The following is a 23,060-nucleotide window of genomic DNA, read 5'->3' on the forward strand; positions in this document are numbered from 1 at the left end:
ACTGCTACTTTATTTTAATCATATGCAATACATACACAACATACCAGGGGGAGGGTGTTGCAGGGCTGGTCTTTGAATTGTAAAAAAAACAAACATGAAATTTTAGCTGGAGGAATGTCTGCTTTTTGCATTGTACCCTCCCCTCCTCCTTGTCCCCTGTGGAGTACTTTAGTCACTGCTTTAATGAAGGGGCCTGGCCAGAAATGGGTGACTTACCAGTGCAAAATGAGCCTGGATAACTGAGGAATGGTAAGGTTACCAGTTGTGGACCTACCATTAGGTCCGATGGGGCAAATTCCCCAGGTGTGAGCCTCTAGGACTCCACAGAAGCCTCTCTGAGGCTCCTGACAATGTTGGAAACTGTGCTTCCGGTTTTCTGGAAGCACAGTTAATAGCGTCAGGGAACCTCAGAGAGGCTTCCCCGACGTAGCTCTGGGTCGCACAAGGTTCCATGAGCCTCAGGTGAGTGTCTGTGGGGGGTAGATTTTCACATGGAGGGTGCCGACAGCCTGCGGGGGGTGGGCACTATCACAGACCTTTGCCCTGAGAGTGAGGTTGGGGAGATCCGCCGCTGAAGGTTACATGACCAAGACCAGCACTAGCTATAAGGGCTGTTGCTTGTTTACTTACAAAACTACTAAGAGTTTCTTGTAGTTCTCTGTAAACATTTGCTTTTAAGGATCTACACATGACCTTAACAATGCTGGGACTCACATTCTTCTGTTTCAGGTAAGTACTTCACAGCTCCCCATATCTGGGCCTGAACACCAGAGGGAGTCTAACCCATGGACAAGTGTCAAAGCCATACTCAAGCAGCCCACACCACTGCATTTCTGAATGGGAATTTGGTTAGGATTGGGCTGTCAGCTCTTAACCAAACAGAGATTCAGACTCGCTGAAGCTTATGGAAAATGATCTCATCACCTGAACCTACTGTCACATTCATTCTGACCCCTTCCCAGTGGGGTCGCTAGTGGAGTGCGGGGTCTTTGGGCCACACCAGGTTATGCCCATGGGGGGGGGGGGAAACACCACTGCTCACCAAAATGTTTAAAATCATGATATTTTCAAATAATACCATCATGTTCTATATCAATCAATGTGTAATTTCATGCAGAATGCAACGAAATGAAGCATGTTGAAATATCTCTATTCTATCAAACGTTATAGCCCCAAAAAACCAGCAAGGGCAGGGTGATGGTACATCACCACACCTACTGCCTGGAGTGTTGCCCAACCCACTGCATGGGAGGTGGTCCATCATAGGGTTGACGTCTGGCCTCTGTATTGGAATCACAGAAGATCTGGCGAGGAGGTAAATGTGGTGTCAGCAGTGGCCCCTTTAAGGGTAAGGCCTGGGCATCTAGCAGAGTGTGCTGCACAGCTGCAGCCACTCAAAGGCAATAGGACCCTCAGGGATATAAGGGGCACCTGAGGCAGGAAGGGTTTGTGGGTTGTAAAAGGAGTGCAGGTTGGAGAGGAGACTGACTTGGCTTACTGAATTTGGAATCTGACCTCGGACTGTGACTTGGTGTATTGACTTTGGACTTTGACTTGGATACCCTGACTGATTTGACTGACTTACCTGGAACCTGACCTCAGACTGTAACTCGGCTTATTGGCTCTGGACTCTGATTTGGCAACTCTCATTGATTGGACTGGTTTACTTGGAATCTGTGGACTGGGACTGGACTCTGACTTTTGCTTGCTGCACTGGTGAATTTCACAAGGGAAACTAATCAGCCTTAAGCGGGCACGAGGCTCAGTGGATTGGGATTTGGCAGACAGCCTCCCACACTGGGTGACACAAACCCAAGTTACACCACTGCCCCTTCCAACTGGAAATTCACAGTTGCAAAGCATTCCCAATGAGGGAGACCTTGAGGATTCAGCACCTAGAAGAAGTGAGACTCCTCATAAGGTGCTTCTTCTCAGGCTTCTAACTAGTTATGTTCCCACAGCTACTGCACATTGACTCAGCCTACAAGATGGAATCAGACAAGTATTCTGCCAGAGCTACTATTGGATAGGATTAGGGTATAAACTTTTACATCAGTGACCACTGCAGTTCATCACTAATGATCAGCATCCCTTCTGAAACAATTAGTCAATATCTCTTGAGATGTTTTCCTTGATGATAAATAGCACCAAAAGGGAGTTTCCTCTTGTTAATGAAGCAAGAGCTGTGAACCATCTATGGAGGACAGAAAAAATTATACAACTATGAGGAAAAATAACAACAAAGAATTAGGGAATGTAGGGTCACTAAGAGCTCTGAAGACCATGAACATGGCAGAATGTATCACTTTCTTCCAGAACCAACAAGCACACAGCTTTCCAACCAATAGCAGACTTGCATATCCATGATAAAGGTACTTACTAGATTGTCTATTAACAGTGGTTTCCAACCTTTACTTAAAGGTAAGGTAACAACTGAGTAGTTGTGTGCTGTTTTTTTTGGGGGGGGGGGCATTCAGCAGTGATGGGGGTGACAGCCACTGCCACCACCTAAGGGAAAAATGGGTTTTGTTTTTAACATACCATCTGCTGCAGTGGTGAAACCCCAGGTTTTGTGGCATCTCCAGCTGCTGCTATAGTCATCGGCACAAACCCAGAAGTGTGTTCACGCCAATCCTGCCTTCACCAGCAGATCACCATTCCTCTTAAAGGGAAATATAGTGTTTCCTGCTGCCTGGGGGTGGTGGGGGGGTCACAACTGCCAAGTTGGGAAACCCTAGTGTATAAAATATGCTTCCCAATATGAATAAACTACTATCTGAGAACTTTTGAAAATGTTTAGAAGCATATGTATCTATACTTTTAAAAGCATTTCTAGGAAGTAATTCTTTGTGGCAAATGCGTTTGTAAGTGCTCCCATTTCTCCAGTCCAGGAGCACAGTCGTTATTCCCACTAAATGAGAGAACCCTGCTCCTCCCTCAAACCATTTGGGGTGTTCCAGGAACATTCAATCCTTGTTTAGAATTCTTGGGCACCCTCGGTTTGGGCAGTCCTCCCCCCTCCCCCCGGTAAGCCGGCTACATTGCTAGAACTTTACTTGCTTCCCCTATGTTCAGTTGGGGAAGTGGCAGCCTTTTTGAGGAAGAGATTCCACCTGAGATGAAAACATTTTGGCACTGAATTACATTGCGATTATTGACATGACATGACTTACATCAGCTCTTCCCAAATATTTTAGCATCGGAACAATCCTTTGGCAATCCTGTTGCAACCACTAGACAAGGAGAAGGAGGGAGGGGTATTTATTAATAATAATAATAATAATAATAATAATAATCAAGGTCCTGTGCTCCTGAGGCTGCTAGAGACTTTTCATACAGTATGTGCGTGTAGCCATTTGCTAGACCAGAGACTTTCAACCTTTTTCATCTCATAGCACACTGGAAAGGCACTAAAATTGTCATGGCACACCATCAAGTTTTTGTCAATTGACAAGGAACACCATGCTTCCAGTGTGGGGCTCACATGCCCCACTAATAAATTACCTTTCCCCAAATTCCTGTGGCAAACCTGTGGACCACTTGCAGCACACCAATGTGCCATGACACAGTGGTTGAAAATGGGTGTGCTAGACTCCCTAGAAATGGAGGACTGCTCCCCCAAACCTTTACAGTCATTCCAGGGTACCCAGAAGGCTGAACCGGGGAGCAAGATGTGCAGTTAGGGACTTCCAGGTTAGAAACAAAGCTGAAACTGGGTTCATAAATGATCTATTGCAAATCAATTACCAGAGAAAATAGGAAAATGTGACATTTTAATTTGGGTGTATGAAGATCAATTACCTCACACCACAAGTTATCATTCCATTTAACAATTTTCTTCAGTAAACCAGGCAAAGGTGCTTGCAAAAGTGTTTTTTTTAATGTTTCAAAAACTTTTTTCAAAAAGTCACACGCAAGTTCCTGTGCGTGGGTGGGTCTGAACCACAGTTTGGGAAACACTAACTTACATGTTTTTTTGTTGTTGTTTTTTGTTTTTTTTAATAGGACAGGGCACTATCTTGTTTTTCATATATGCTACTTTGTCAAGCTATCTAAATAATATTCTCTGGTCATTGTACTCTATCTCATTCTATCGTTCTTAGATCTAAAATGGGAATATCCAAGTTCCATAGTGTTTTCTATCTGATGTCATTTCCTTCAGCAATGTTAATTGTCTCTCTCATCTCAGCTTGGTGTAAAGGCATGTTTTCTGTTCACTTCACCAGATTAGCAAATGAGAGGAAATTGGAGCACCGTGAACACCTTTGTGCTGTTGGGATTCTCTGACCCTTCTGGTCTGGAGGGCTTGTTCTTCTCCATTTTCCTAACCATCTATTGTTTGACCCTCACTGGAAACCTCCTCATAATTATTATCACGCTAGCCAACCAGGCACTCCACAGTCCCATGTATTTCTTTCTCAGGAACTTGTCCTGTCTGGAGATCTGCTGCACCTCATTCATAATCCCAAAGATGCTTGAAAACCTCCTGTTAAAGGATAAAACCATTTCATTCACTGGTTGTGCTTTGCAAATGAGTGTCTTCCTCATCACAGGTGCAACAGAGTGCTTTCTCTTGGCAGCTATGGCATACGACCGCTACGTTGCCATTTGCCAACCCCTGCATTATGCACTCATCATGAGCAAAAGAGTGTGCTCTGGGCTGGTAGCAGCCTCGTGGCTAGCCGGAATTCCAGTACAACTTGGCCAGACTTTCGTGGTATTTTCCTCTCATTTCTGCGGTTCTAATGAAATCAACCACTTCTTCTGTGACTTCCCTGCCATGGTCCAACTGGTCTGTGAAGACACCTCTATAAATGAGGAGCTAGCCCTGGTGGAGGTGGCATTCCTTGGGTTCATCCCCTTTGCACTGATCTTCTTGTCATATATGTGCATTTCCTCCACCATTCTGAAGATACCATCTGTGGAAGGAAGGCGCAAGGCCTTCTCAACATGCTCTTCGCATCTCATGGTGGTGATGTTGTTCTATGGCTCTGGAATAACAGTGTATCTGAAACCCAAGACAAAACATTTTGAGGACACCGACAAACTTCTTTCACTCTTCTACACCATCCTGCCACCATTGTTAAATCCTCTTATTTACAGTCTGAGGAACAGGGAAGTCCATGTTGCCCTCAAAAAAGTATTTTCTCCTCATTGCTCTCTGACATGAAGTCAAAACAGTATTGAATTCCTGCTTACTAACAGCCCAGTTTGGTCCCTGATACTGCTGCCTAGTACAGTGGCACCAAAACAGCTACCGCTGCATCCAGTAGCACCACTGGGGCCTCTGGAGGTCTCCTTGGGAGAAGGAGACTTTTGTCCCCACAATGGGGCTTCTCAAGTCTGCACTGGCTATTTTGATGGCACAGACTCGAGAGCCTCCGTGTCGGGCTTTGCAGCCCGGCACAGATACAGCAGAGCAGGGCTCTGCTGGTCCCATCCCCCTCCTGCCCTGGTTCCTTCCCCTGCCCCAGCCTCCCCCTGCCCTCTCCCCACTGTATAATGCTTTCCCCCAGCCCAACAGACCTTACTGCCACCCAGAGCTCTTCCCTTGCTCTGGGTGGCATCCGTCTGGCGCTGGGCCCAGCACCAAGTCGTAGAGGGCCAGTGCTGGCACTCCCTGTATGGAGAGTGCCATAAACGTGTTTTACAGCATATTTATGACACCAAGCACTCGCACTGCAGCTCAGCGCCAGTGCTCAGAGCCTTTAGGATTGGGCCCTCGGTTCTGATATAATGACTATTGAGTTTCTTATGTATGGTGTGAGGGTCCCTCACTGTGACAGCATGCATTCAGTGGGCTTGCTCCCAGTGCATTGGATTGCAGCCCTACAGTTGTAGGAAGAGTTGCACGGTTTGTGACGGTTGATAAGCGGATGTGCCAGGCTGCCTGATCCTATCAGGCTGCCCCACTGACGGAACTCACGGTCTGCCAGTGGAAAGAGGAGGATGCTGGTGGAACATCATTTCTGCCAGTGAGTGCTACAAGGCCATCAGCTCCATAGCCTGCATTATGACTGGTGGAAACAACTGCATCTGCTGATGTCACTGAATTGGTGGTTGGAAAAAAGGGTGGGCAGTGGGCAGAATGGGGTGGGGAAGGGGAGGAATGGGGAGATTCTGGGCAGAGAAGGGTGGGGAGAGAAGTGAAATGAGGGAAGAAGAGGGTGGGTTCCCACAGCCAAAAATCCCCACAGGATGCCGAGTAGCTCACGCCAGCCCGACTGCATCACTACATGGGAATTTAGTTAGGATTGAGCTGTTAAGCTGCAGTACTATGCCCATTTTCAAGGAAGTAAGTACCACCAAACACAAGAGAACCTACTTGCAAGTAAGCATGTATAGAATTGCAATGCTATGTTTTTGTACCATGTTCTCCCTTCCCCCACCTTGCCACTCTTCACTAGCATTATTTTGTCCTGACCTAGAGAATCAGAAGTACATTAAACTTCCTTAGTTCCCCCCAAAAATGCTGCAACTGAGACATAGATAGGTTGCACTTATGTTATTTCAACAACGCAATCTCATCTGTGCCAGCACAACCAGGTCACGTTGCCTGCTCTGTATCCAACACAGGTTAGGAGGCGGCTGGAGTTCATCCCATGGTAAGGGGATATATTTCCTGACTTCAAGCCCCAGCCAGCCCTATGGCGCTTCTCAGATCTGAACCAGTTATTTAGCTGGTGCAAATCCAGGAAGCCTGGTGTAATGCTGGGTGTGCTGGGAGGGTGGTTAGGATATGGTGGAGGTCTGCTCTGCCAATCCTGCCCCCTCCTGGGCCTGACTCTCCCCTATTCTGTCCTCTCCCTGTCCCAAAGCACCTGCTGCCCACCTCCAAAACGCCTTCCCGCCACCGTCTTCCACCCCTCAAGCTGCTGGCATGAATACACCTGTTCTGACTGGTGTGGGGAATGGATCCAGTGCTGTTGAGTTAGCATGGGCCTCCCCAATGGCTCAGAGTAGCCGCAAACTTGCTTTATGGTATGGTTGCAACACTGGACCAGCACAGAGGCTGCATTGCTGACCAAGAAGATATTAGAATTGGGCTTATTGTGGTGTATTTTGTGATGTAATGCTGCTGAGTTTGTCCATACCTTTAGTGTTTCATGTGATTTGTACGTTGCCTTGAGAACCACCCTGATGTAAGGGGAAAGGGCAGTATAGGAACCTTCTACTAAATAAATATCTGTTTTTTTCTGCATTTTGTAAGCCTCCCCAAATATATTTTTAATTGATGTATTGCATTTTTTACATTGATGGCATTTTTAAATGTATAGGGATTAGCTCCCTTGGATGAAAGTATCTGTTGAAGGCTGAGAAACAAATAAGAATATGTTCTTAAGCTAATGCATTTCAAAATAAAAATAAAAGACAATTAATGCCATAAAAGGGCGTCTACCACGACCAACGTGGTCAACTGATGCTCTAAATAATAATGTTCCCATTCAAATCACGCTGTCTGCCACTTCCCCAAATCCCTCTTGCACTTTGAATTTCAGTCAAATATTCTTCAAAAATAATTAAAAATAATTATTTTACTCAGCTCTAGGGGGATAAAAGCTATTTTGCCATTACAGATAATTTTGTATTTGCCTAGTCTAGGGATATATAGTAACTCCTAGGAAATCATGTTGCTTCTTTGGAAAATACTTGATTTTTGCCTTGGCAAGAGTCTCGAAATTCACTTTGAATTTCCCTTTTTTGCAAATTTGGTGTCAGCCCTAGTGAAATCCAATTCCAAATCACAGCGGGGGGTGGCGGGGTGGGTTTGACCATCACTAAATGGTACCAAATACTGGCAAAAATAGCCAAAACACACGTGTCCTGTACAATGTGTCCTGTACGATGATGCAAAACTAGTGTTATCAGGATACATGACATTTTACAGGTTAACATAAGCATAAAAGGCAGACCTGTACCGGAAGGTGCTTACAGCACACATGTCAAGAGTGGAAAAGGGGGTGGGGAGAATGAAAACACAGTGTATTAATGGGATGAGTTGGAGCAAATACAGTTATACCCAGTCACACTTAGCATTCATAGGGGACTGAGGGTTAAGTGACAGGCTGCACAAAACAGTGGAATCTTAAGGACAGACTCAAAGCAAACAAGTTGGTCCCTCAACCTGACTCTCCAAAATTTCACTCCAGAAACTTCCAGTATAGTTGCATACCTTGGAGCAGAGATTTTTAGCCTTTTTCAACTCACAGCACACTGACAAGGTGCTAAAATTGTGAAGGCAAACCATGAATTTTTAAAGGATATAGTTTATCATTTATAAAATGTCTGTTAAGATATAGAATTAACGAAATGTATTAGTGCATGTTAACATGGAATAACACAACTGATCCGAACAACAGCTGACTGAAGAATGACACTGGGGGCACAATCCTAACCAGGTCTACTCAGAAATAAGTCCTATTTTGTTCAGTGGGGCTTACTCTCAGGAAAGTGTGGTTAGGATTGCAGCCTGGTTCTGCCCTCTCTCAAACTCACCCTACAAATAAATGACTTTCACCCAAACACATGTGGCACGCCAATGTGCCATGGAACACTGGTTGAAAATCCCTGCCTTAGAGATATCAGTTGGACTTCTAGATGTCAACTCAAACATCCAAGAGCAGTCTGAAGGAAATTGCGTCTGTGACAGCAGGTACTGACAACAGCGGCAAGATGTGTTTTTGTTATTTTGTTGTTGTTTTAATGGTTTTTATGGTTTCTATTTTAATATCCGATTCTGATGTTTTATCTCTATGTGTTTATGTTTGTCTGTACACCAATTTGGTTTTTTTAGAAAAGCGGTTTAGAAATCTAATAAATAAATAAAATAAATAAACAGCTGAACACTCGGTCTTAGTAGCACACACACACACACACACACACACACACACACAGAGTGATTTTCAACCAGTGTGCCACTGTACTTTGGTGGGCTGTTAATGGCCTGCAGGTCTGCAGGCTGGAGTTTGGGGGAGGATCATTTATTAGTAGGGCTATTGGGGGATGTGAGCCCCCCCCCCACCTGCAGAGCAGTGTTTCTTTCAATTGTCAAAAAAACCAATGGTGTGCCTTGACAATTTTAGCACCTTGTCAGTGTGTCATGAGATCAAAAAGGTTGAAAATCACTGTCCTAGAACAAGTGTGTGTTGATATGACTTTTCAGTGGGAGAAGCAATAGTATCATATCATCACTTTTCTCTACACCCTCTCTATCCTTTTATTTTGGTTTAACACTATCCCGATTAACTAGCACATTGTGGAATATTCTGAAAGCTGCCACCCTGCTTGTCGCCTTTCTCAAGGCCCTTTTTACCTCCTTGTTTCTCAGACTATATATGAGAGGGTTAACCAGAGGGGGAAGGATTGTATACAATAGAGAGAAGGCTTTGTTCAGTTCGGAAGAATCTGGTAATAGGTACACAGTCATTAAAGACCCATAGTAAGTTGACACCACAATGAGGTGGGAAGAGCATGTGGAGAAGGCCTTTTGCCTTCCAGTGGTGGACGGGATTCGGAGGATGGCATTGAGAATATACACATAGGATGTGACCGTTAGCAGAAATGGAGGCAGAGTGTACACAAACAACAAGACTAGATTAACATGTTCAACCACATCGGTATCACTGCAAGAGAGTTTCTGAAGGGGAACACTGTCGCAGAAGTAATGATCAATTTCATTGGGGCCACAGTATGTCAACTGCAACATGGCAACCATTATTATAGAGATGCCGATTAAACCATTTATCCATGACAGAGTTGCAAACTGGATACACTTTCTGGTGTTCATACATGTTGCATAATGCAGTGGCTTACATATTGCTAAATATCTGTCATAGCTCATCACCGATAGTAAATAGCACTCTGCGCCTAAACAGTAGCCGAAGGAAAAGAGCTGCAAGTAGCAGCTAATGAATGAAATGGCCATTCCATCCATTAAGAGAGTTGCCAACAAGATGGGGTTGAGAGTTGAGCTGTAACAAATCTCCAAGCAAGACAGGTTGACCAGGAAGAAGTACATGGGGGTGTGAAGATGCTGATCAATCATCACAATCACAACGAGAAGAATATTCCCTGCCATTGTCACAATGTAGATAATAAGGAATCCTAGAAAGAGGAGGATCTGTAGATTCTTCAGGTCTCGGAATCCCAAAAGGATGAACTGAGCGACATAAGTTTGATTTCCTTTTTCTTTTGCATCCATTCATTTGGTTTCATTGTACCTACCTCCTGTCAAATGAGATTGTCTTTGAACAATAGAAAATCACAACAATCCAAAACAATCTAATCCAACAACAACCAACAACATTATAATGTCAGTTGCCAGATCCCAGTGGGGAGAAACAAAACAAAGCAAGGGGAACATAGAAACATTAACAGCCTAATTTTATCCCACGCTGGAACGGAGAGGCTGGCTGGCCTGCCCCATATCCAGTGTGGGATTGAGACCAGTTGCAGCTCAGCCAGGGGCAAAGGGAATGCATTCCCCGTATCCGGGGTAATGCCACAGCAGCCCCAATGGCACTATTCAGATCTGCACCACTTCAAGGGCTGGCACAAATCTGAGCAGTCCAGAGTTACTTCAGGCTGCCCTGGACTGGAGTTAGGATCCGGCACAAGTGCTAGATCCTGGCCATGCCCCCCACTGTAATACCAGCCACCCACAGGCCAGCTAAGCACCATTATTCAGTTGCCACGCAAAAAGTGATAAGTCTTTGTCAGGGGTTCCAACCTTGCTTTACTGTTGCTGCAATGCCAAAACAATGCAGGTGTGTGCTGTTCCCACCATGCACAGGTGTTCACTGAGCAAATCCACAGAGCAAATCCACCCTCTTTCCACACCTGATAGCAAAGATCCAGACATATAATTTGTGTTCTTAGATCAGCACCAGTAGCATAGCTGGAGGGGGGACCAAAATGGTAAGTACTGTAGGTGCCACAATGCGCTGTGAAAGTGGCCCTCCCACTCACTGTCAGAGCTATGCCCGGCAATGTGACAACAATACAGAGGTGCTAACCAAACTAAACAGTATCTCCTGTGCGTTGCCAGCATTGCCCAGAATGGCTCCGATGGCAAGTGAGAGGAGGCGTTTTACACAACACATTGCAGCATATGCAGAACTTACTATTTTGCCCCCCTCTAGCTAGGCTATTGATCGCCTCTTAATTTTTATTTTTCATCCCACCAAGAGTTTGGCAGTACTCAGGGAGCAGTCTGGGACAGGTTAACTTGCATTAGCTTAGAAATTCACCTTGAACCAAAACATAATGCTGAGAATCAATCCAGTGAGGAATCGATTCTGAAAGAGCAGCCTGCCGTTAAAGACCTTGCAAAGTCCATTTCATGGCCATTCTCCAAGATACAGATGAAGGCTGTGATACAGTAAACATGAATGGGATACAAGCAGTCTTCAGGTTGCAGTGCTTCCTGCCACAGAAGCTCTTGTTAAGATATATTAGGTGCCTGTATTTACCTTTATGAGACAAGAAGCAAAACCAAGACATGCTGTGAATCTTGGGGTTCCTGAAGGCAGATTCTAAAACATTCCTTCATGTTCTTATTGGATTCTATGTCCTCCAGAAGATAGCTCAGCCTCTTGGGTTGATTGTATAGTGTGTGAAATATTGAATGGGTACCATCTAACCTGGTTCATTATTTATCCTATTAGCAGACAAGTAACTTGTCCCTAGAGATTAGTAGCAGCAAAATCCTTCTAAGAAATACATTTTAAAAGACATCCCAGGAGGAAACATGTAACAATTATTCTAATATGGACGGGATTTTTCTTTCTTTCTATGAAAAGGGTAGTTAAGCTTCATGCTTTGGATAAATGGAACTGGAATCATGGCCTTACAATCATGAAAATTGTTCAGCGTTTTGGTGTTGCCAGAAACTTTGTGTTTTCTTTTCTTTTTTCCCCTTAAAATTATCTTTTAAGGAATTTAAAAGCCCAGTTCTGACTTGCACTGGAACAGGCGGGCCAGCAGGTCTGCACTGTATCCAGTGCACGTTTGGGGCCAAAAGCAGTGCAACCCGAGGCAAGTGAATCACTTTCTCTTATCCCATGTTGCACTGCAGCAGCCCCAATGGGGCTACTCGGATCTGTGCCACCTGTTGATGTGGAGCAATTCCAAGTGGCTTGGAGCTGCCCCGTGCAGCCTGGGAATAGGGTCAGGATCAGTCATAACCACTGGATCCTGGCCCAGTCCCTCGCTCCCCACCCGCCCGGCCCAGGGAATGCATGCCACCCACCTTCCCCCTGCCCCAGAACACATCCTTCCACCTCCTCCGGCCCTCCCTATGCCCCCTGCAGACCCCTGTGTTGGCTGAGCTCGGCCAAAGCAACTCACCTTCCCTCTGGGGCCCTTGTCGGTGCACTTTTGCAACACTTTTGCAACATGGCACTTTTGCAACACTCCCAGGCCAGCGCAAGGGACTTGCATCAGCCCAAGTAGGGGTTTGGATTGCACCCTCTATCTCTTAGTGGAGCGAAGAGGTAAGAATGGCCTTACGTTTAGGAATGCTGCTTCAGCAAGTCATTCTAAAGCTTTCATTGGCCATATGAGATTATGGATGATCTAGCACAGCCTTCAAAGTTACCTCTTCTAACATGACAAAAAGGCACCTTTGAAGTGTTGATTCTCATATATTTAGGGTGCAGTCTTAACCAACTTTCCAGCACTGGCATAGCTGTGCCAGTGGGGCATGTGCTGCATCTTGCAGTTGGGGGGGGGCAGTCATGGAGGCCTCCTCAAGGTAGGGCAATGTTTGTTCCCTTACCTCGGAGTTGCATTGCCCTTATGTCAATGCTGGAAAATTGGTTAGGATTGCGGCCTTAGTTATTCATATTATTGAACAATTTTTTTTAATCTGCCTTTCCATTTGACAACAAAAGGCTCAAGGGGATAACAACAGGATGAAATGTAATTAAATCCAGAAAGTGCAATATTAATACAATTGACACATAGAAACAAATGGAGAAATCAACACTCATAAGAAAGAAAAGGCAGCAGGGAATAAAAATGTCTGGAGTCCCTGCTGGAAGGCCAAGAGGGATGTCTCAGTTCTTGATTCAATAGGAAGGTAGTTCCATTACTGTGGTGCTGCTGCAAAGAAGGCCATTCCCCCTGTTGCCTTCAACCAAACTTTGCCTAATGGCAGGATGCACAGAAGAGCTTCCCGAGATGACCTCAGGGGGCAGGCTTTCTAATATCTAACATAGGAAGGGCACTGTCCAGTTCATCCCCCCATGCTGTCTTTCCCAGTGGCCGTTTGTTGGTGTCTCCTTGCGGTATGTGTTTTCTTTTTAAGACTGTGAGCCCTCTTTCAGACAGCCCCTTTTACATTTTCTTCTTACTTTCTTCTAGCAGTATATAAACATCCTTGTTATTGATAATAAAAATAATGATGACAGGAACAACATCAAAAAGACAAAACTTTGGAATAGTATCTCACCATGAGCAAGGATATCAGGGCAGTGATATTGAAAATCACAGGACCCCATACACTGTGCTCACTAACTACTTCCCTCCAGGCCAAATTTAAGCCATTTCTCCCTTAACACAGTCACAATAGCCCCCCCCCCCATGTGTGTGTGCGTGTGACTTTGCAGTGTCCAACAACATATATTATTATTAGATTGAAGGGGGGAGGAAAACTGAACCATTGCCACATCCATGGTTACTTCCAGAAGCCCCAACTTGCTAAGGGGAAGGGTGGCTCAAAGACAATAATGAACTCATGCTGCAAAGAAAACTTTTGGGAGATCATTGGATTAATTAGTGTATATTAACAGAGCCCCTACATTAACAAAGAGCTAGGATAGGCATCTGCCTCAGTGCCTGGTGATGAATTTCTATATGGGGATAATCAGTGGAAGTAAGTGCTATTGAGACATATGAAGATCCATTATAGGAGACTGTTGTGCCCTTGCTCATTTTAAATTAGACTCGTCGGACCTCTTCTCAAGAGATACCTCCAGGGTCTGAGAATCTATGACTGACCTCTCAGTGTTCAGTTGAATGAATGCATTGAACCTATCCAAGTATAACTATGCTCTCTTTTCACATGACAAACATCCTTTGCAGTCATGGGGAGAGACAGCTGTCGATATGCTACTGGATCCAAACTTTTTGAAAGGTGTAAGTGTTTAACAGATATCCACCCATATTGCATAAATCATTAGAAAAGCACATCCCTGATCTTCACACTCTAGAGGGATACACATACATGCCTTAAATGAATCAAACAATTGGAACAAATGTAGCACCTTTAACAGATTTGAATGATGAAAAACCAAGCACAGAATAGAACATTAGTTTACTCAGAGGATGAGCTGTGGCTGAGCACTAGATGTTCCACCTCTGAGTAAACTAATGTTCTATTCTGTGCTTGGTTTTTCATCATTCAAATCTGTTAAAGGTGCTACATTTGTTCCAAAAGCAAGCCTTATGAAGTTGGATAAGCAAAATTTAAAAATGAACAAAAGCTACAAGAAATGAAGTACATCATTAGGAAGCAGAGATGTTAGAGAAATGGAGCAAGCAACACGTCCGTTTGCTTATATATTAACCACATTGACTAACTGTATAGAATTTGCTTAGTATGACATAAGCCTCCCAATATTATTTCTCAGGGCCTCTTTGACCTCCTTGTTTCTCAGACTGTATATAAAGGGATTCGCCAGAGGAGGCAAAAGTGTGTATAGGAGAGAGGAAAATTTCTGCACATCATGGGTAACTTCATTCTTTGGTAACATATACACAATCATTAGAGACCCGTAGAAAATGGAAACCACCACCAAATGAGAGGAACAAGTGGAAAAGGCCTTTTGCCTGCCAGTAGTGGAGGGGATTTTCAAGATGGCCGCTATAATGTATATATAGGATGTCAGAGTCAGAAGAAAAGGAGGAAGTGTGAATATAACAGCTACTACATAACTCATAATTTCCAAAATGCTAGTGTCACTACAAGAGAGTTTTAGCAGTGGGAAGTAATCACAGAAGTAATGGTCCATCTCACTGGGGCCACAAAATCTTAACTGCAGCATCAAGGTGAGTAATACAGAAAATCCCACAAATCCATTGATCCAGGATGCAGTTGCTAACTGGATACAAGTCCAGGTGCTCATGATTGTCCCATAATGTAGTGGTCTACAGATGGCGAGATACCTGTCATAAGACATCACACAGAGTAAACAGCACTCGGTAGCTTCCAAAGAACCAAAGAGATACCACTGCATGATGCAGTGGCTGTAAGAGATGGTTCCATCCCCAGTCAGGAGAGCCAAAAGCATCCTTGGAAATATATTGGAGCTGTAGCAAGCCTCTAAGAAGGAGAGGTTGCCCAGGAAGAAGTACATGGGTGTGCGAAGGTGGCGATCAAAGACCACTACAGCCAGAATGAGAATGTTTCCTGTTAGGGTCACAGTGTAGACGATGACAAACAATAGGAAGAGGAGTATCTGGAATTCGGGTAATTCCCTAAATCCCAGGAGGATGAATTTTGGAATCGTCTCATTTCCCAACATCGTGTCGAAGCAAAAGTTGAAGTCCTGTTGCAAAGATCAGTGCAAAGAAAAAGAAAAGAAAAACTACCAGTGAAGATATTGCTACAGGCATCCTGAAAATTTATATATTTATATTTTTTTCAGATGATGTTTCAATCAGCATGACATTTTTGTAACAGAGAAAACATGAGGTGTGCATTCATTTGTCCTAGATATCTGCTGTAATCTGGATCCCCACCCAGATTTCCCAGTTTTGTGATGCTGCAGTGGTGGCAAACCATAGAGAGCAGCCACGGATGAGAGCAGGGGTCTCCAAACTATGACCTGGGGGCCACATCTGACCCACCACAAGTTTTTACCTGGCCCACAGCAACTGGTCAGAGTTTTTGTCAGAGCATTTGCTAATGTTTGATATTTTTACTCCTTATATACCATCCCCAAGTTTAAGCATGGCATTGTTTCTTTGTAATTGTCACATTTCTCTTTTCTTCTGAAACATATCATGATGATTACAAAAAAAGATCTGTTAAAGTTATTCATTCATTTAAATTTTGTTCATTTGTTTATAAAACTGATTTTTTTTTTTTTCAGTCTGCAAAAATGTGTAAAATATACTATGTGGCACTCATACTGAAAAGTGTAGAGACCCCTGGATTAGAGGCATGCCAGGCTGAAGATACCTTGGTCTGTTCTTCATCTATCTGTTTGCTTGTTTACCATAGATCTCCATTTTTGCCATCTGAATTGCCATTATGGAGTCCCATAATGTTGCAAATTGGGGGTCGGGAAAATGATCATTGCCTATTTAACCTAATAATATACAAGGATTTGGAATTATCAGTGGGTCACAATTTATTGAATAATACATGTATTAAGTTGCCCTGATATTCTCCGTTTTTGCCCTTCCCTATAAGAGGTTGAGGAAGTTCTGGATCATTCCGCCCTCCCCAAGCCAAGTAGCCTTTATGCTGACTTTGCAATCCTTGCCCAAGAGTTCCTAGCCACTGCTTACCTTGTTTCCTTGGTTCTGCACTCCTTACCAGTTCACATACATCATGGTGCCCACCTACCCTTATTCTTATCCACCACACACACACATACAGATACACACAAGTCATCACCACATGCCAATCAAGTGAGCAGCAAGGAATTTCCACTTGGCCCCCCAAAGGGAAAGCTAGCTAATCTCAGTTTACATTCAGGGGTGGGAGGAAGGGGCCATCCTGACTGCCAGCACACACTGATTAGCAATCCTGAACTCCATCTCGTGGCTCTTATCCAGTGGCTAGCTTCATTTCCCTGCTTTATCATGTGCAAGGGAGAAAGGGCAAAGTTACCCCATCTTCCAGGCATTCTTGAGGTATGAGCCTTATAATAATCTTTAATGCAGTGGTTCTCACACATTTCGCACCGGGACCCACTTTTTAGAACGAGAATCTGTCAGGACCTGCCGGAAATGATGTCTTGACCAGAAGTGACATCATCAAGCAGGAATATTTTTAACAATCCTAGGCTACAATCCTACCCACACTTACCCAGGAGTAAGTTCCATTGACTATCATTGTTAAAAGCATATACAGAGTAGCCTGTTATAAGTACAGGTCTGTAACACTTCCGCAAATGCAGTCACATACCATGGTAGCATGAAGTCTAATATATTAAAAAATAAATATTGAAATGAACAGGGATCCCCCTGAAATTGGGTTGCGACCCACCTAGTGGGTCCCGACAAACAGTTTGAGAAACACTGTTCTAATGAATGCTGGCTCTAGAATTCTGTGGTCAATTCAATAGCAGAAGGCCCTAGAAACACTGGCAAGCATTCTGCTACACTGGTACTAATGACAAAATGGATTGCAAACAATCTGATTAAGCAAGCAGCAAATGCATCTAGAAGTTTATCCTCTGCTCTTAATACTACACATGTATTCAAAACATTGCTGCATGTGTGATAGTTCTTTGGTGTGGCTTCTGAAGGTGTATCTGTTATTGAACTGTTTAGGGTATGTTTATTTTTGTTGTGGATTACTGGAATTTAATCCAGTTAATCACACTGGAATTCCTTCCTTCCTTCAGTAAGTATGGAACAAATTTAGCTGAGGGTAAATGCATTTTATGGCATTTTAATTTCACATTGCCCCACATATGTTAGACCAGCCTTTTCCAACCTTTTTCATCTCACAGCATGCTGACAAGGTGCTAAAATTGTCCAGGCACACCACTGGTTTTTTGACAAGGCATACCATGCTGCTGGCAGGGGACTCACATTCCCCAGTGGCCCTACTAATACATGACCCTCCCCAAATTCCTGCAGCACACCTGTGGACCATTCGTGGTACATCAATGTGCCGTACGGCACACTGGTTCAAAATAGCTTTGTTAGACAATGCCCTTGATCGCTTTGCAGCATCATACAGATGACACAAGTCATTTTCAAGGTCCTGGGGATGTATCATGAGAACAACCCTGCAGGAGAGATTAGGATGTGATTGTGATTTGGTGAAGGCCACCCAATGTGCTTCTTTCCTGGGTAGGGAATTGATTCCAGGATTCCGTCTACAAGTTCAGCACTACCCATTGCACCACACTGCCTTGCCAATATTAATGAAATATAATCACAGCCTCATCCACTGTCCTTTCTTGAGCATTTTTAGCCTCCTCTCTTAAGAGATCCATGCCTTCAGTCTTTCTAGCTGCAGGCCATGATCCAGCTATTTGCATTACTTGTGATCTGAATTCAGTCCACTGTTCTTAAATAGAAACTCCCAATATTCAGCATAACTGTTTTATTTTCAGTTAAGATTCATGAATACCTGGTGCAGGAAAGTAAAATATTTTAGTTCCTCTAAGCTTAGGCGAAGGTTGTGAATTAACTTCAAATGGCTGATGTATCCTGTATACTGTATAAAATAATTTCCAAATGTGTTGATTTATGTTATTGTGGGGTGGGGGGCTATTCAAGAAAGGAAGGACGTTACAAGATGAACAATGGAAAACAAAGGGAAAAATTTTTTGTAAAGAAATAAACTTACCTTTCCAATGTTTAGAGGTCTATTAAGTTCTCTGCTTTAAAATAGACATGGGGGGAGCCATATGAATCCTGCCTTTTTCTCATCTCATTTGCTATGGTCATACCTCTAAGCTCTAAGATATATGCAGGCTGAATTATACTACACATAATGTTCTGTTTATGAAAACAGCATCTTTAACATAAATTAGGCATGCCGTATTAAACAAATTCTGACCTCTAGGGAATATACTCTCTGAGTGCAAAAATATACTTTTCCCAAGACGTTGGTCTTATTGAGATGTTGGTCTTATTAAGACCAACATTACCCACATGGAAATATATTTCTTAAATAAACACAAGTACATGGAACATAGGAGGAGTTCTCGTAAAATACTTTTGAATTCCCACTGTCTGTACATAAATCAGGATTCAATCAACTGTTAACTGTAAAATGCCACCTAGAGAAATCTAGGAATTTGTCGACAAATATATATGTTTAATATATTTTCATGTTTTATATATAAACAAATATAAATAAATAACATTTATATACTTATAACATATAAATAAATATATAAAACAGAAATAAATATAAATATATTAAATTATATATATATCCAGAGCCTCTGTGTTGGGCTCACCACCCGACCTTTTGGTTGGCGGTGAATGGAATAGCCCCATTGCAGGGCTACTCACTTTACCTGGGGGAAGGGGACAAATGTCCCCTTCCCCTGAGAAGCTGCTGGAGGCTGCCTGGAATATGCAGGATGTGGAGACAGCCATTTTCGGTGTCACTGCAGCCTGTGCCCCGGGCAGTTCAGGATTGGGCTGTCAGTTTCCCGCTTCTCGGCCTGTTCACCTTTTCCATAGCACTGCTTGCCTCAATCTCCCCGTTTTTCCCCTCTGCCTTTCAAAATGGAGTATACATAGTTGCCATACCACCAGTGGCGTAGCTAATGATTGTGTAGCCTGGTGCAGAGCTTAAAATGATGCCCTGGAAGTGATGTCACAACCCAAAGTGATGTAACGCCCGGGTTTTTAAAAAGTGAAAATTGAGGGAAAACATGCTTCTTCCCCCCCAGAAGTTCGCCACCCGCTTGCTCTGCCGCTTCCCCCCAGCCAGTGGCATACTAAGGCATCTATCTGCTACCTGGGCTGAAAGAAGATTTTGTAGCCCCTCCCCCTCCACAACAAAATCAAATTTAATTAAGCAAATAAATAGAGAGTGTGCACCTTATTTGTTAGAGACACTGTGCTGGGGTGAAAAGAGACAGTTATTCTCAACTTACTAAATATAAGAGGAGCCCCATTTGAAAAAAGTATTTCTTTACTCAGTTAGCAGGGGTCACTGTATTATGATACATGGAAATGAGAGCTGACTCATATTAACACCTTATTGGTTCGATGCTTTACCATAACAACATCTCATTGGCTCTCAGAAAAATCCGTCTCATAGATCAGTTCTGTGTTATGAAAATACACTTTTTGTTCCATAATGCAGTTGTGTTTTCATTTTCTGGTTAATTGGCCATAACGTTTGATAGAACACAGATATTCTAATGGGGTTTGTTGCATTGCCATCCTCATTAAATTACATTTCAAATGATATATAACATGATAATATTATTCGTACATACCAATTTTTTTTCACAATTTTGGCCACTAGTGTCAAGCTCAGCTTGTTGCCCCCCTAAAACTTGTTGCCTGGTGCAAAAGCTACCCCCTGCACCCCCTTAGCTACACCACTGCATACCACTTTCTACCCATCCTGTTACTTCCAAGTAGAAGGAAAGGAGGAAGAAAATGATACAATGCAGAACAAGCTGCATGACTGCCCTCTGCAGGAATTCCGGTGGCAAGTGAATTAACACACCACTGGTGTTTGCCCTGCCCCCACACACATGAGGGACAGGAGGGGCCAGCCCCGCAGGCTTTTGGCTGAGGGCTAATTGGATTGGGAGCCCGCTGAGTCGGGACCAGGCAGCAATCCCCCACCCGCCCACCCTTTGGCAGTCTGAAACTAGCTTGTCGCCAACTGGGGCCAGGTAGGAATTTTTTACCATCAGCCTAATTGGCACATTGATTGGTGGTTTTTTCACCTACCCCGGACTGTGGAGTTAGGGGTGGAGTTGGGGTTTCCATAGGTCTTGTTGGTCACTTTAGGCAGGTGTCGTGTGGGTTTTGGGTAGGTAAGGTCATCTCGGTGTACACGGCAGGGTGTCAAGGGCAGAGTGGACTCCACACTTGGTCATGCTGGCATTCCCGGCTGGGTGACGCAGGCTGGATGAACCTCGGCCTGGTGGTAAAGGCGCACCGTGGGTTCGCTCGGGTGGCCTGAGCTAGCCTGCCACCCTGCCCCTTCGGAGTGACAATGAAGGGGGCGGCAGGCTTGTACTGACGCTGCCCAGAGTCTGGTGTGATCGCCCAAATCACTATAGGGGGAAGTAGACGGGCAGCTCTGTTTCCCCCATGTAGAACCCGCATGACTTATTTGTTAGGCCCTGTTGCAATCTGAAGTATATTTAAATAGTTAATAAAGTGGCCCTTTGTACCATATGCCCTTGCCTGTGTCTTTATTGGGGGGTGCTGGGTAAAAGGAGAGGACTGGCTGCTCACTCATCTAAGTTGCTCACCTGGTGGACTCTTGAATGTGGGTCTCATGTTGCAGGTTGGGACTAGAGGGAAGTTCCAGCTCCTGCCAAGTTGAACACTTGCCCTAGGGCAATAACCTCAGCATGTGCATACACCCAGAAATTGTGGTGATGTAATTGAGGCATATTTTGCAACATCCCTCAGATTTTTTTTTTTTTTTTTTTTGGCTGAGAAATTCCTAGATTTCTTTAGGTGACATTTTGCAGTTAACAGCTGATTGAAGGATGATTGATATACAGACAGTGGGAATTCAAAAGTGGTTTATGAGAACTCCTTCATTCCATATATTTGCATTTGTTTGTGAAACAGATGATTTCCCATATGATTGAGCAGTTGGCACTGTCTGCTCCTTAATAAGACCAACATCCTGGGAAAATTACATTTTTGCACTCAGAGAGTATATTCCCTAGAGGCCAGAATGTTGTTTAATAGGGCTTGTCTAATTTATTTTAAAGATGCTATTTTCATAAACAGAACATTATGTATAGTATAGTTCAGCCTGCAGATATCTTAGAACTGAGAGATACGATCATAGAAAATGAGTAGAAGGCAGGATCATACATTTCCCCCCCCCCTCCATGTCTATTCTAAGGCAGAGAACTGAATGGACCTGAAAAATATCTCAATATTGAAAAGGTAAGTTTACTGTATTACAAAATCAATTCCTGCTTTCCCTTGTTCATCTTCTTTCTTTCCTTTAATATATAGCGTTTTTCTCCCTGAAATGATAAATAAAAAACATTGAAAATTATTTTTTACTGTATGCAGGATACATTGGCCAGTTGAAGTTAATTTATTATCTTAGCGTATGTTTAGAGCAGGGGTGCTCACACTTTTTTGGCTCGAGAGCTACTTTGAAACCCAGCAAGGCCTGGAGATCTACCAGAGTTTTTTTTACAATGTTCGCGCCATCATAACATATAACATTTATGTGTACAATGTATGTTGGTGTACCTTGAGCCCCACTGAGTATAACAGGACTTACTCCTGAGTAGACATGCCTAGGATTAGGCTGTGAGGCTGCAATCCTAGCCACACTTACCTGGGAGTAAGCCCCATTGAATACAATGGGCCTTACTCCCGGCGTTTCCTCCCAGAGGCACCTAAAGGGGGGGGTTGGCACTCCGCGATCTACTCATTTTGCCTCGCGATCTACCGGTAGATCGCGATCCACCTATTGAGCACCCCTGGTTTAGAGGAACCAACATATTTCACTTTTCTGCACCAGATATTCATGAATTGTAATGTGCAGGGCGGGGGGAGGGTTATGCTGAATATTTGGTGCTTATATTTAAGAATGGTGAATTCAAATCAGAAGGAATGCAGATAGCTGAATCATGGCCTGTAGCTAGAAAGACTGAAGGCATGGATGATTAAGAGAGGAAGAGCAAAATCCTAACCAGGTCTACTCAGAGGTAAGTCCTATTTTGTTCAATGGGGCTTGCTCTCAAGAAAAAGTGGTTAGAATTGCAGCCAAAGTTAAAAAAGCTAAAGAAAGGGCAGTGAGCGAACTTGTGATTATATTTCATTAATACTGGCAAGACAGTGTGGTGCAAGGGGTAGAGCTGGATTTGTAGATGGAAACCTGGAATCAATTCCCTACCAGTAAAGAAGCACATTGGGTGGCCTTCACCACATCACAATCACAACCTTATTTCTTCTGCAGGGTTGTTCTCATGATACAGTAGGACATGACAGTGAGACTGACCTGTGTCATCAGTATGATGCTGCAAAGTCCAATGTGAAAATAAAATACCATAATATGCATTTACCCTCAACTAAATTTACCCCATACTTCTTGAAGGAAGGAAGGAATTCCAATAGGGTTATTAACAGCAATTCTTAACAAAAATAAGCAAACCTTTTCACAAACAGTACAACATGTTCAGCAT

General features: G+C 43.7%; 2 protein-coding genes across 2 annotated transcripts; one reads left to right on the plus strand and one right to left on the minus strand.

The window, feature by feature from the left end:
• Positions 1–4,234: 4,234 nt before the first annotated feature.
• Positions 4,235–5,170, plus strand: LOC136652603 (olfactory receptor 10A5-like). Its single transcript, XM_066629532.1, has one exon. It carries the CDS (start codon positions 4,235–4,237, stop codon positions 5,168–5,170), a length of 936 nt encoding a protein of 311 aa, XP_066485629.1.
• A 9,427-nt stretch (positions 5,171–14,597) lies between these two features.
• On the minus strand, positions 14,598–15,527 carry LOC136652604 (olfactory receptor 2AP1-like). The gene has a single exon (XM_066629534.1). The coding sequence runs from the start codon at positions 15,525–15,527 to the stop codon at positions 14,598–14,600; it is 930 nt and encodes a 309-aa protein (XP_066485631.1).
• Positions 15,528–23,060: the final 7,533 nt, after the last annotated feature.

The sequence above is a fragment of the Tiliqua scincoides genome, chromosome 5 (assembly GCF_035046505.1).
Source record: "Tiliqua scincoides isolate rTilSci1 chromosome 5, rTilSci1.hap2, whole genome shotgun sequence".
NCBI classification, from domain to species: Eukaryota; Metazoa; Chordata; class Lepidosauria; order Squamata; family Scincidae; genus Tiliqua; species Tiliqua scincoides.

Bases quoted from the DNA above. Each gene is read 5' to 3' on its own strand.
- LOC136652603 (XM_066629532.1), top strand. From the start codon at position 4,235: ATGAGAGGAAATTGGAGCACCGTGAACACCTTTGTGCTGTTGGGATTC.
- LOC136652604 (XM_066629534.1), bottom strand. From the start codon at position 15,527: ATGTTGGGAAATGAGACGATTCCAAAATTCATCCTCCTGGGATTTAGG.